Source organism: Ursus americanus, chromosome 9, assembly GCF_024610735.1.
Source record: "Ursus americanus isolate L20-20 chromosome 9, mUrsAme1.1.p, whole genome shotgun sequence".
Classification (NCBI taxonomy): domain Eukaryota; kingdom Metazoa; phylum Chordata; class Mammalia; order Carnivora; family Ursidae; genus Ursus; species Ursus americanus.
The window spans coordinates 185,892-198,583 of record NC_142135.1 but is presented as its reverse complement, the minus strand read 5'-3'; the positions used below and the strand labels follow the sequence as shown (position 1 = coordinate 198,583).

The 12,692-nt window shown below is 53.0% G+C and overlaps 1 protein-coding gene across 11 annotated transcripts; it reads right to left on the bottom strand.

Moving 5' to 3' along the window:
• Window positions 1-1,812: 1,812 nt before the first annotated feature.
• On the bottom strand, window positions 1,813-12,350 carry ZNF7 (zinc finger protein 7). 11 transcript variants are annotated; one of them, XM_045777388.2, is made up of 5 exons: window positions 12,230-12,350; window positions 10,902-10,946; window positions 10,376-10,628; window positions 7,064-7,180; window positions 1,813-3,667 (listed from the first exon to the last, which is right to left on the bottom strand). In XM_045777388.2, exons 2-5 carry the CDS (start codon window positions 10,926-10,928, stop codon window positions 1,869-1,871), a joined length of 2,196 nt encoding a protein of 731 aa, XP_045633344.1. In that variant the 5' UTR covers window positions 10,929-10,946; window positions 12,230-12,350; the 3' UTR covers window positions 1,813-1,868. The 11 variants fall into 11 exon arrangements, with proteins under 11 accessions (XP_045633344.1, XP_045633345.1, XP_045633346.1 ...); XM_045777389.2 differs by having other exon boundaries at window positions 10,376-10,535; XM_045777390.2 differs by having other exon boundaries at window positions 10,376-10,502.
• Between the last annotated feature and the right edge of the window lie 342 nt (window positions 12,351-12,692).

The window sequence follows — 12,692 nt, the reverse complement described above, 5'->3', positions numbered from 1 at the left end:
TCTCTGGCTGGCCTGGAGCTGCTGTTAGAGGACAGCATCATGCCCAGGCTGGAATCTGGAAGACTTCATGGAACCACCCATCCTCTGTCCTATCACTACCCAGGAAGTGGCAGAGAGAGGATTCCCTTCTGGGGACGGCACCGTCAGTGACCAAACTGCCTTCAAAAGGCATGTGGGCCCACAGTCCCTGGTTCTCTTGCACTGATCCTTTTGGACATAAGTTCTGGGTGGAGTAGGGACAGCTGGAGAGGTGGTTATAGCTACTGAAATGGGCACAATGATTTCATAGTGTCCTGGCACCTGGAGAGGGGACACCTCCAAACGTGCAGGTACAGGCTGGGGGCACGATCTTCACCCCAAGAACTAGCACTGTGGCCTGAGAACACATCACACATTGTGCCTGGCGAAGCAGCAGCGGCTGGTGACCAGGCCGAGATCCAGATCCATGCGCTAGAAACACAGAAACCGACACAGACTTGACCATCCCAAACTCTGCTGTTCCCAATGCCACTGGGAACCTCCCAGTGCAAACACAGGGACCAGCCAGCCCTTTTTTCACCTGAAATAAATCCATAACCTGCTATTGGGCTTACGACACTGGGCCATTAGGCTGTATCTCAGGGACCTGCCCACAGGCTTAGCCAGACCGGTGTGATGGTGACCCAAATCAAGTGTTGCCATAAACCCCGAAGTGACTGACCTGTGTCCCTCTGGGTGACCTTTCTGTATGTGGGAGCAATGGGCCTCTCCACCGCGATGGGGAGGAGGGTTCTTTGGCCCAAATTTTGCCCTTGTGGTAACTGGCAATGACACCAAAGATGGACAGGTCTCGAGTGAGTGGTACTGGGTAGTAGTCAATCGGAGTAAGACTTCTGGTCCCCTCGAACTTTTTCACAGTTGGTGAGTCCAGGACCCTAGGGCAGGGCCACTATCCACACTGTGGTTAGCCTCATGCTACTGGTGAGCAGTCTGTCTCCACCTCCATCAGCCTCTGGGAAAAGGCAACAACAGGCTCACCTGTCAGCTTCAAACCGGCCCAGTTCTGGCAGTTTGTGTGGCAGGACAAATTCTGAGAAGCCTGGTAAGCAGCAGGAACAGTACACACCCTGGCCTCTGGGTGGCATCCGCTGGGCTCTCCTGAGCTCTTCCTGCTGAGGCCAGGTCTGCACTGGGTTTGGCTGGAGATGCTGGCTCGGGGTCTCGGTGTGGGAGGGGGGAAGCTCTCGTACACAGTTCAATTCTTACGGTCACCCTGTAACGATGCTGGTAAGCAGACTCTGGATTTCAAGGACAGTGACACCCCAGAGTCACAGAGCAGGTCTCTGGCCCCGGGTGCTATTCCTGGAGTCCTGCACTGATGCGAGCTCCTCTCCGAAGAGGCTGGCACCAGGCCCTCTGGCTGTATCCCTGGGTCGCTCTGGTGGGGCTGACTCTGAAGAAAAGGAGTCAGGTGAAGGTGGGAGAAAGGAGTTCTGGGCCCCCTTCTGTGGGCTTCCACTAGCATGAGCTAACACACCCTGACTGCTGAAGCCAGTCTGAGGGACCGTGCTCAGGGTAGACACTTTGGGTAACTTCTAAGCTACCTGTCTGGCAAAGCTCACAGGCCTTTTCCCATGACTCAACTCGAAACTCTACACAGGGGCACCCTGACTTGAAGGACACAGGCTTTGCTGAGTGGGCTAAGTCACACGTTCCAGCAAAGGATCATCCACTTTATAAGAATTTGGACATTTTCTTTCTTAAGAGAGTAATTTGGAATCTATCCCCACATTCTAAAATCTTGTTAGTATAAATGATCCCATATAAAATACGTAAAGTTAAGGCTGTAGGTTTATTCACATTTATACACATTTATAAAGGTAAGTGGTCTATCCCATGTGAATTTTCTGATGTTGAGTAAGCCTTGAGCTCCGATTAAAAGCTTTGCCACATTCGTTACATTTGTAAGGTTTCTCTCCGGTGTGAATTCTCTGATGTATGATGAGATGTGAGCGCCACCTGAATATTTTCTCACATTCATTACACTTATGCAGTTTCTTTACAGTATTGACTTTTTTACGGCTCACGTGGGTGGAAGCTTCCAAGGTATTCCCATACTCGTGGTACCACTGGGCCCGGGTGTGGATCCTCTGGTGCTCGATAAGATAGGAGCTCCGACTGAAAGCTTTCCCACACTCACTGCATCCGTAGGGCTTCACTCCTGCATGAATTATCTGGTGCTGGAAAAGGGTTGAGTTTTGACTGAAGGCTTTCCCACACTCGGTACACTTGTAGGGTCTCTCCCCAGTGTGGACCCTTTGATGTATCGTGAGCTGTGTGCTCATACTGAAAGCTTTTCCACATTCGAGGCACTCATAGGGCTTCTCTCCCTTATGGATCCTCTGATGGTAAATGAGGCTTGAGCTCTGGCTGAAGGCTTTTCCACAGTCACTACACTCATAGGGCTTCTCTCCAGTGTGAATTCTCTGGTGCTGAATTAGGTGTGAGCCCTGGACAAAGCCTTTCCCACACTCCTCACATTTAAATGGTTTTTCTCCAGTGTGAGTTCTCTGGTGACGAATAAGCCGTGAGCTACAACCAAAGGCTTTTGCACACTTGTTGCATTTATAAGGTTTCTCTCCAGTGTGGGTCAGCTGGTGCTGACTAAGGCGAGACACCCACCTGAAGGCCTTCCCACATTCGTCACACTTAAACGGTTTCTCTGTAGCATGGATTCTCTGATGTCCAACAAGGCTGGGACTATCTGGGTTCCTTGGAAGTTGAGGTTTGTCCCCAGCATGCATTCGCTGGTGCTGAGCCAGCGTTGAGCTCTGGCTGAAGGCCTTCCCACACTCCTGGCACTGGTAAGGCCTCTCTCCGGTGTGGGTCCTCTGGTGTCTGACCAGCTGGGACTGCTGGCTGAAGGCCTTCCCACACTCCCGACAGCCATAGGGCCTCTCTCCCGTGTGGACCCTCTGGTGGTGGATGAGGCTGGAGCTCTGACCAAAGGCCTTTCCACACTCCTCACACCTGTAGGGCTTCTCTCCAGTATGAATTCTTTGATGCTGAATAAGTTTGGAGCTCAGACGAAAGGCTTTCCCACACTCGATGCATTTGAATGGCTTTTCTCCAGTGTGGATTCTCTGATGCTGGTTAAGCTGTGAGCACAACCTGAAGACTTTCCCACACTCCTCACATTCATACGGCTTCTCTCCATGGCAATTACTTCCGTGTTTCCCCTGTAAGCAATCAGGTGATTTTTTTTTGCACTCTGGACACCTGTCAGGTTTCTTCTGCATATTACCGTCTTGATGCAAAGCAGCGTCTGATGCAGACCTGAAACGTGTGCCACACATGTCACATCTTCGGGGTGTCCCTTCCACAGCACCTCCCTGACTTTTGCCAGGCTGACCGCCCAGGCCACCACTGCTCTCCAGCTCACCACGTCCCTGGGCACCCTCCTTGGCAAAGGTCTTCCCGGGAGCCACAGTCCCTGTGTTTGAGTGGTTTTTCTGGAGGAGGGAGCTTGGCTTACTGTCTGACCAGGCCTCAGAATGAGAGGTGTCCCTAAAGCTGGAACTCTGAAGAAAACCCTGTGGGGGGCTTCTGACCACTGCCACACAGGGCTCTGGTTTTAGAACACCCATGTCCGCACAGGCCTGCTCGCTTGCAGTCCCAACCGCAGAATCTGAAAGAAACAGGAAATAAAATGCCCCTTCTCCCCTGTGCTTAGAGACAGAACAAAGACCAGGGGTGGGGACGGGGGCTGCACATCAGCCCCGGGAACTGAGCTCCCTGCCAGGGAGGCTGCATCAAGCAAGGGCACACCCACATGGAAAAACACTACCAGAAGTCAGGCCTTTGACAGTTTTCAAAATTTGGTTTCATTAATATTTTTCCCTTTATGCATTCATTCACCGACCATGTACTTGTGTGTGCAGGTATGTTAGGAGAGCCCTGTCCTGTGGGCAACTGGGATGAGTGAAAGGCCACAGAGAATGAGCCTGAGCGCCTGGGTCCAGAGGAGGTGGAGTGGGGGCAAGAGGGACTGAAAACTAGGAGTGGCTGGACAGGCAGGCTCTGGGGGACACAGGGCTGATAGATGCCGAGGGCACACCAGGCCTGAGCCTGAGGGGGCAGGGTTCTGAGCAGGATCCCAGGCCTGAACTCTGCTTCCTCCAGCTGCCGCCAAGCCACCTGATGCACACGTGACCATGCACATCCATTGCCTGTGGGCCCCTCAGCTTCCAGGAGGCCACACCCAGGGGCCCATACCGCCTTCTTGCTCCCTTGGGGTTCTGGAGGCTCCACCTACCCCTCCCTGCCCCCCACGAGGCCTTCCTGACAGCTGCCTCCCTTTTGGACTCTCCAAATAAGTGTCAGTCTCTTTCCTACTCTACAGTCCCAGAGAGCACCTTTGCTGAAGTCAGACATCTCTGTGATCATGTCCGGGGTCATAACTAGCATCACAACCAACTTCATAAGCAGTGTGATAACCAGTTACAAGCAGCCCATTACTACCCCACAGTGAAATCCTCCATGCGCCCAGTTACAGGGTTCTTGGTGGTTCCTAACATCAGTGCCCTCTCCAGCGCCAGTGATCTGCAGCTCTCGGTCAGTCCCAGGTGAGGCAAAGGCCATCACACACTGAGCATCTTCTGTGGGTAAGGAATACCTAGTTCCCAGCCGTTCCTCAATTTGTATTCATGACAATCCAGTGAGGTCAGCAGTGGAATCACCACCCCACAGATGAGGAATCTGTGGCTCCTCGGTCACACAGCTAATGAGAGAATCAGGAATGGACCCAGGTCTGTTCCCCCAACACTTGCCCTTTTGACCTCTCTGTGCCCTTATGACACGGGGTATCTCCTGCCTGGTCCCCGATGCACCACACACCCTTCCACAGGGCAGGACTGGCCACGTGGTGCTGGCTCACTCAGCCCTCTGCCCTGGCCTCCCTGTGCTCTGGAGATGAGCAAATAGACAAGTACTGCTCTCCGCTGCCTCCTGCTGGAAAGCAGAGGCCTCTGTGGACTCCAGGGAAGAACAGGGTGGAGATGTCTGTAGTCGTGGGCCTGGGACCTCCGGCTCACAAGAAAATAAAAGATAACCCCACGTGGCTAAGTGGTCACAAACCCACCTGACCCCTCTGGAGTCAGCCTCCACCTGGTTCCCTATAACCAAGCCTGAGAACCCACCCTACACAGCATGCCCCAGAGCCAGCCTCAGGCTCAGCTCGCACATGCTCCCTCTCTTCAGGTCCATCACATCCTTGGGGACTCCCAACTGAAGCCCAGAGTTCTCACCCTCCCCTGGAACTTGACAGCTCTTCGCAGCTCTAGATAACCTCTGAGGAGACACGAGCACATGTTAAAAAACAGCCTCATTCTGGAAGTGGTTTTCCCTCAGGGAACAGATGTGTTCCGGTAGGCTGAAGACAGGGGTGTGGCTCTGCACCCTCCTGCCACTCTGGGCCACTCCTCTGTTATCTGCTGCACAAGTCAGGCAAAGTAACACCTCTGGACACATGCATTTTTCTAACACGCTCCACACGTTTTCATCTGCGAGGCCGTGCCCCTGCCCCGGGCTGTCGGGCTCAAGAGGAGGTATCTCATCATGGGGATGTTTCTTTACTGCTGCCTCATCACCGTAAAGACCACTTGCTCCGTATAAACCCCCTGAACCACCCAATTCTGCCAGCTCCAGCTAGCTTTTCTGCCACGGTGCCTCTTTGAAATCTCCCCTCCACCTTGGAAATATTTAACAGTGGCTGGGTTTTAACAGGGCTGGCTTACAGCATTACCCCCTTCCCAGGAAGGGCAGGAAGGCAGGGCCTTCGACGACACAGCCAAGGGTGCCGGGCGGGGGTCAAGGTTCCCAACACTCCCGCCCACACGATGATGCGCGTGACGATGCTTTACAGATTGGTAACCTGTGTTAAGGACGACTCCAGGCCTTCCGGGCGGGAAGAGCACAACCCTTAATTGTCACATTCTGAATCTCCAACTTGCTTCCAGCCAGCCAGGGACCACGGCATGTGGCACCAGGCCCTGCTCTGCTACAGCAGTGACTGTGCGACATGGCAGTTAGCAAGGAGGATTCCTTTCTGTGGTCAAGATGCATGCGATCCCACTTCCCTGACCAAACTGGGCAACATGTCTGCAAGGGAGGCTCAGACAAGGCTGGAGGCAATGGCATCTCCTCAACAGAAGCCCAGTGGGAGCCAACGCTGTGAGGTGGCCGGTACCCCTGTTATGGGCTGACTGTGCCCCCCAAAAAGATGTACTGAATCTCCAACCCCAGGACCTCAGGATATGACCTTACTTGTAAACAGGATTGTTGAAAGAGTGTGAGTTAAGATGAGGTTGCGCTGAAGTAAGGAGAGGCCTAACCCTATACAACTGGTGCTCTTTCAAGAAGACATGGGGAGGCCAGGTGACGATGGAGGCAGAGACGAGTGACACAGCCACAAGCCAAAGAATACCTGGGGCCCCAGAAGCTGGAGGAGGTAGGAACAGTCTACAGGTTTCACAGGGGACAGGAACTTGCTGATGCCTTGCTTTTGGACGTCTGGCTTCCAGAATTGTGAGACAGTTCATCTCTGTGGTTTCCCACAACCCCAGGACACTAACAGAGCCCTGAAGCCTGGTTTGAGAGGGCCCCACGAAGTTCTGGAGGGAGCTGCTGGCGGGAGGGAGGAACTGATATTCACCTGAGAAGCTGCTAAGAGCCAATCTTAGTGCTTCCCTTGGATCTATACCTTTTCACCTTTGGCTAATAACAGCATTAGTAAAATTAGGAACTGAACAACACATGCCTTAAAAACAGTTTTTGCTGGAACATGCAAGAATTTCACGTCCCTGCTTTTCTGTAGTTCAGTCTCTCCCAATGCGACCCCACAACTGGGCTATGCTTCTGTCAACAGGCCCACTTGTGGCCCCAGGTGTTCACAGGCTCCAGCATGTCTGCTTGGTTGGTCCCTGGGGTCCATCTTCAGTTTCCCACCCTCTCAGCCCTTGCTGGGCATGGGTTCTTTGAATACCTCCTCACCCATCCCTGGAAGCTTCTCAGGCCTGAGCCTCACCTGTAAGGAAGGTTCTTGCCCCCTCTCTCCCCTCGACTCCCTTCAGGTCAAGGACCCATGGCTCCTGCCCCTGCTCCAGCCGGGAGATCAGCTCAGGCTTGAAGACCAGGAATCCTGCTGTGGGGATGGCAGAGAAGGGGACTGTGTCAGTATGGCTGAGGGTACAGCACAGGGCCCAGCACCCTTGGTTTTCAGGAGTAAAGAGGCAGGGGGCTACTGGAGCACAGGGAGAGCCTCTGAAGGGGGCATCAGGGGGTAAGGGTCTGGACACAGTGGCCCCCTGTGTCCAGATCAGTCCAGCTCCTGAGGTTGGATAGTGAGATGCCTGGACTCCCAACCCATCCCCATCCGCAGCAGGGCCAGGATCCTCAGGGGATCTGACACCAAAGTGTCCAAAGAGCAGGCCAACTCTAGCCTAAGGAGAAAGCAGCCAGACACTGCCAGCACTTCCCTCAACAGAGATGGACTATCCCCCAGCTCAGAGGGTTGGAACATTCCAGGAGGTGGGAGTGGCCAAGAAGCAAGACAAAAACAACAAAAATAAACAAATGAATCGATTTTAATTCAGAAGGTGCTAAGGTCCAACCCTCACCTGGCTGACCCTGCTTCATGTCCTTGTGCAAAGCCCTGGGCCCTCAGCAGACTGTGAAGTGGCACCCACCTTCCAAGGCCACCAGCCCGCACACTGGGGGGCAGCGCTGTGGCATGCTCCCACCCCATCCAAGGGCTGGTCAGGGCTTCCCTCAGGTTTCTGGCTGTGGGGACGGAGATGGGCGGCAGAGAGACCCTGGAGGGGAAAGGCTTCACGTGCACACAGGACCCCATGCTCAGCAGGAAACAAGTGTTCTCTCCAAGTACACGTGGAACGTCCACAGAGAAACACCCTTGCGCCAGCCAAGAAGGGAGTCATGGCACCATCCACACTGTGCCCCCAACCAAAATGCAACTGGAAAGAAAGGTATCACATGCACCTCACAACTGTTAGCTACTTGAAAACTAATGTTACTAAACGGCAGCTATGTTTACTACCAGGCAAACTCACGGGAGGAAGCTGAAGCAGTACTTATAGATAGAATTTTACATTTTTAAATACGTTTACTAGAAATGAAAATGGCAAAACACAAATGAGGTAAATATAAAATTCAAGAAATTGGGGGCAAAACAACACAGCAAACCCAAAGAAATAAAAAAGGAAGAAAACAATAAAGGTGGGGCAGGATTCAATGAGTACAGAACAAAGGCAACAACACCACCCCCACCCCAAAGAAAGATCAGAAAACCAAACACTGGCTGCCTAAAAAGATGAATATGACAGTCTTGCGGCAAAATCAGTCAAGGGCAATGCAGTGAAAAAATAAAACAAGAGGAACAACTACACACATGATGGAGACTAAACGTAAAGAGTATTGTGAACAAATACATGGTAGAGCAACAGAAAATCTACGCGAATGCATCAATTTACAGGATCCCTGACAACGACAAAACAGCACAAAAGGAAATTCACAAACTTGACGGACTATTATTCACTAAAAAAACAAACGCTGGAGCAAGACCTTCCTTTCCCAAGGGCCCAAGGCCCAGACAGTTTTACAGGTGAGTTCTACTAAAAACTATAACTCCATCTACATAAACTCTTTAAGAAATTAAAAAGATAGCAAAAGCTGCCCAGTTCATCCTATGAAACTCATATGCCAAGTGCCATTTGCCGAAAATATACAAGAACAATTCACACAAACAAAATATTAAGTCCAATTCACTATGAACAGGGATGAAAAATCTGAAATACACTACTGCCTAGGTGGTCCAGGCACCCCCTGCAATGTACTTGTTTATGATTAAAATCAAAACTCCTTAGCCACTTTCTTCTGATTTTAATTAGATGTATTCCCTTTATTAAAAAAACAAAAGGTTTTTATTTTTTTAGTTCTTAAAATTTTTTAAAGTAATCTCCACACCCAATGTGGGGCTCAAACTCACAACCCTGAGATCAAGAGTTGCACACTCCACCGACTGAGCCAGCCAGGTGCCCCCAGATGTATTCCCTTTAAGATGAGGAACAAAACAGGCCTGCCCACACCAGTCCTGTCTAACACGGCACTGTGGCTCTGGCCACGGCTAAAGGCTGGGACACAGGGGGACCGCACACGCTCAGCTGCAGGTGCCTCCTCCTAGAATACAGCACCGGACTAGCAGGGAGTTCAACGAAGTTGCCAAATACAAGATCAACCCTAAAAATCAAGAGCATTTCTGTACAGCAACAATAATCAGTTAAAAATATAGCAACATGAAAAAGATGCATTCACAAAACCACCAAAACAAAGCATCCAGAAAGTACCAGACCACTCTGGAGAAAATTCCAGAACTCTAACAAAGTACACAGAAGGTGAATGGAATAAATGGAGACACATTCCATGGTCTTGGATGGGAACAGTTAATACGAGAAAGAGGTTAGTTCTTCTCTTCTGAGCTCTACAAATTCAAAGCAGCCCCAATAAAAATTCCACACGAACTGAAAAACTCAAAACTTACCCTAAATTTATATGAAATTACCCCATTACCCATGAGTAGGTAAGTAAAGTCTTAAAAAGAACAAAAAAGGGAAGTTGTCCTATCAGGCATTAAGACTAAGACTGTGTCTCACCACAAGGCCAGCTCGGAAACACACTGTCACACATGAGACGAGAAAGGTAGCTCCACAAATCAATGGGAAAGGCTGGGCTCCTACTTAACTCCAGACACAATCGTGGAGCCCAGATCTAAACGAGAAAGATAAACTATAAAGACCACAGGAGAATGTACAGACTGTCTCTATGTCCTTGGAGTAGGAAGGAACTTTTAAATAAAATTTCAAAGGTACAACCCGTAAGGCAAAAACTAAAGGATTTAGTTTCATTAAATTCTGACCTCACTGGGAGACAAACCATAAGAGCGCCTTAATCTCAGGAAAGACACTGAGGGTTGCTGGAGGGGAGTGGGGTGGGGGAATGGGGTGGCTAGGTGATGGACATTGGGAAGGGTATGTGCTATGGTGAGCTCTGTGTATTGTATAAGGCTAATGAATCAAAGACCTGTACTCCTGAAACAAATAATACAATGTATGTTAAAAAAAAAAAAATCTGACTTCACAAAGTTAACAAAAGTAAGAGCATGGAAAAAGGTATTTACAATGCACAGAATTCACCATGACACCTCCCAGGGTCAGCTCCTGACCTACAAAGACCCGCGGCCCCCATATCCCCAGCTTCTGACAGGGCCTGGCTAGGTGGGTGTTGATTAATGATGCAGGGGAGGGGTCCCAAGATCCAGCCTCACCTAGTCCAGCCACACTGCTGTGGTTCTCCAGCATTACCTCCTTGTAGAGGGCCCTCTGGCCAGGGTCCAGACACTGCCACTCCTCTCTCGAGAAGTGTACGGCCACATCACCAAACGTCACAGCCTCCTGAAAAGACATACACCAGCACCCCAGGGAACCCTGGGTGCCAGCCCCATTCTGGCTCCACCTCACGGTTGTCCCAGGCACATGCACCACAAGGTTGGGCGAGACAGTCACCAAGCCCCTTAGGCTCTAAAAATCAAGGGGAGGAGCATTATAGAGGAGGAGGAGGGGGGAACCAGATCATGGTGATCTACAAACCTCCCCCCATGAGGGCCTCACGTAGGCCCCAGTCTGGTAAGGGGTTTGCTCACTCCCTTGCGGGTGGGATGCCTGAGCCTGGCAAGAGCCACAAGGGGCCAATGGATGGTCTAGGACCAGGCCCAGTGGCAGGGTAGGTTCCCAGAGGAAAAGGCAGGGGCCCTCACAGGGCAAGTGAGGGAACGAAGGCAGTCAGACTCCTACCATGAGGCTCGGTGGGTGCGCATCCATGTGTCCTGGCCGAGCGACCTGCCGGCAGTTATGAAAGGGTCAGAGGTCAGGATGCCGGAGGGCCCCTATCCCTGAATTCTCCAATCCTTTACCTCTAACCCCAGATGTTCTTCAGCAGGGACATAAGGCAGAGCCAAAATGGCCAAAGCACTTGAGCATCTGCTCCCCTTGAAGCTCCGTTCATCCTTCAGAGTGTGTGAGGTGTGTGAACCACTCCACAGACATAAGAGGGGGTTCCCACCTCCGCCAGGTGCTGGACTAAGCAACGAGGACGCAGCTGTGCACAACACACGAGGACTTTGCCTTCGTGAAGCACAGTCTGAGGAGTTAAACAACCATGCAAAGACAACATCCCAACCATGACCATGCCCCAATGGAAGAAACTCTGAAAGCATTTAAACTAGGAAACTCTGGTGTAGTTTGAGGGGTCCAATTCCAGAGGAGCTAACTAGACCAATGGGATGGAGGTGGGGAGAGCGCTTAAGGCAGCTGGGAAAGCACGTGCAGAGGGACTGAAGCAAGAAGGAATAGGGCGGGATGAGTCAGGGGAGCTGGTCACAGGCAGCAAGGGGAAGTGGCGGTGTGACTGGAGAATGCGGCCAGAACAATGGGTTACAGGAAGAAGCGGAGCGGACACAGGAACACCTCGGCTACGTTAACTTGGCCCCCTCCCCACGTATTCCCCCAGGTCTGAATGAGAAGTGGACTTCCTGATAATGAGAAGGTGACTTGTGGGCGGAAGCCCCAGGCTGTGGGTACAGTGAAGCTGACCCGAGCAGCACTGACTCCCCCCCCCGCCCCCGCCGCGCCTGGCCAGCAGTGACGCTGGTCCCCAGTAGAGAAGAGCAGGCCCGGAGCGACAGCCAAAATTAAGAGAAGGCAGACAGCCCGCCCTAACCAAGGAATAGCCCTTTTGGCTACTTGTTTCTAAATTTAGGTCTTCCACAGGCAGTCAATGAGGGAAAAGGAGGATCCCGCCTGGAGCAGGCCTAGACCTGGTGGGAAGGCCGCGGAAGCCCGCGGCCAGTACGGTGCCACGCGGCCGTGCCTGCACAACGCGGCCAATGCCTCCTGCCCCCGCTGGCCAAGGCGGCCGCAGCTCGACCACCACCCACGCAAGGTGCCCACGACCTCCCCAAGCCGCTCGCGCCACCCGCGCTCCCCCGCGGGGAGGCAGGGGAGCGCGGGGCCCGCAATGCCGGAGGCCGAGGACGCGGGGGTCGGCCAACTGCCACTCCGCCCGAGGCCGAGCAGCACGTAAGCCACCTGGTCCCGACTCCGCGCCGGACGCGCCCACTCACCCTCCCCGTGGACCGCCTGAGGCTGGAAACGCACGACAAAACCGGAAACGGGCCTTGGACGCACGCTCCCGCTCCACCTCACAGACTTCCGGCCGTTCTGGGCGGCTCGGAGGCTCGGCCGTCTCGGTGGTTCCCAGCGTAGCGGCCGGGGCGCGGGAGAAGGGGCGGGGCCAGAGCGCGGCGCAAGGCCTGGGCCATGGGCGGGGCCCGGGAGGGGCGGGGCCAGAGCGGACGGAGCCGCGGGTCCGGGGGGGGAGTCTCACAGCCCCCGGAGGTGAAGTACACGCAGGCAGAAGGGCGGGGCGGATCTCCGCGAAGCAGGTGGAAAGCCCGGGGATCCCCTGGCGGGCCCCGCCTACCTCGGATCACCTTGGGGGCACTGGTCCCCTCACCGCATCTGTGCCTGGGCTTTTCTTACAGAAGGCTCCCGCTGGGCACGTTCCAGGCACCAGACAGCGGAGAC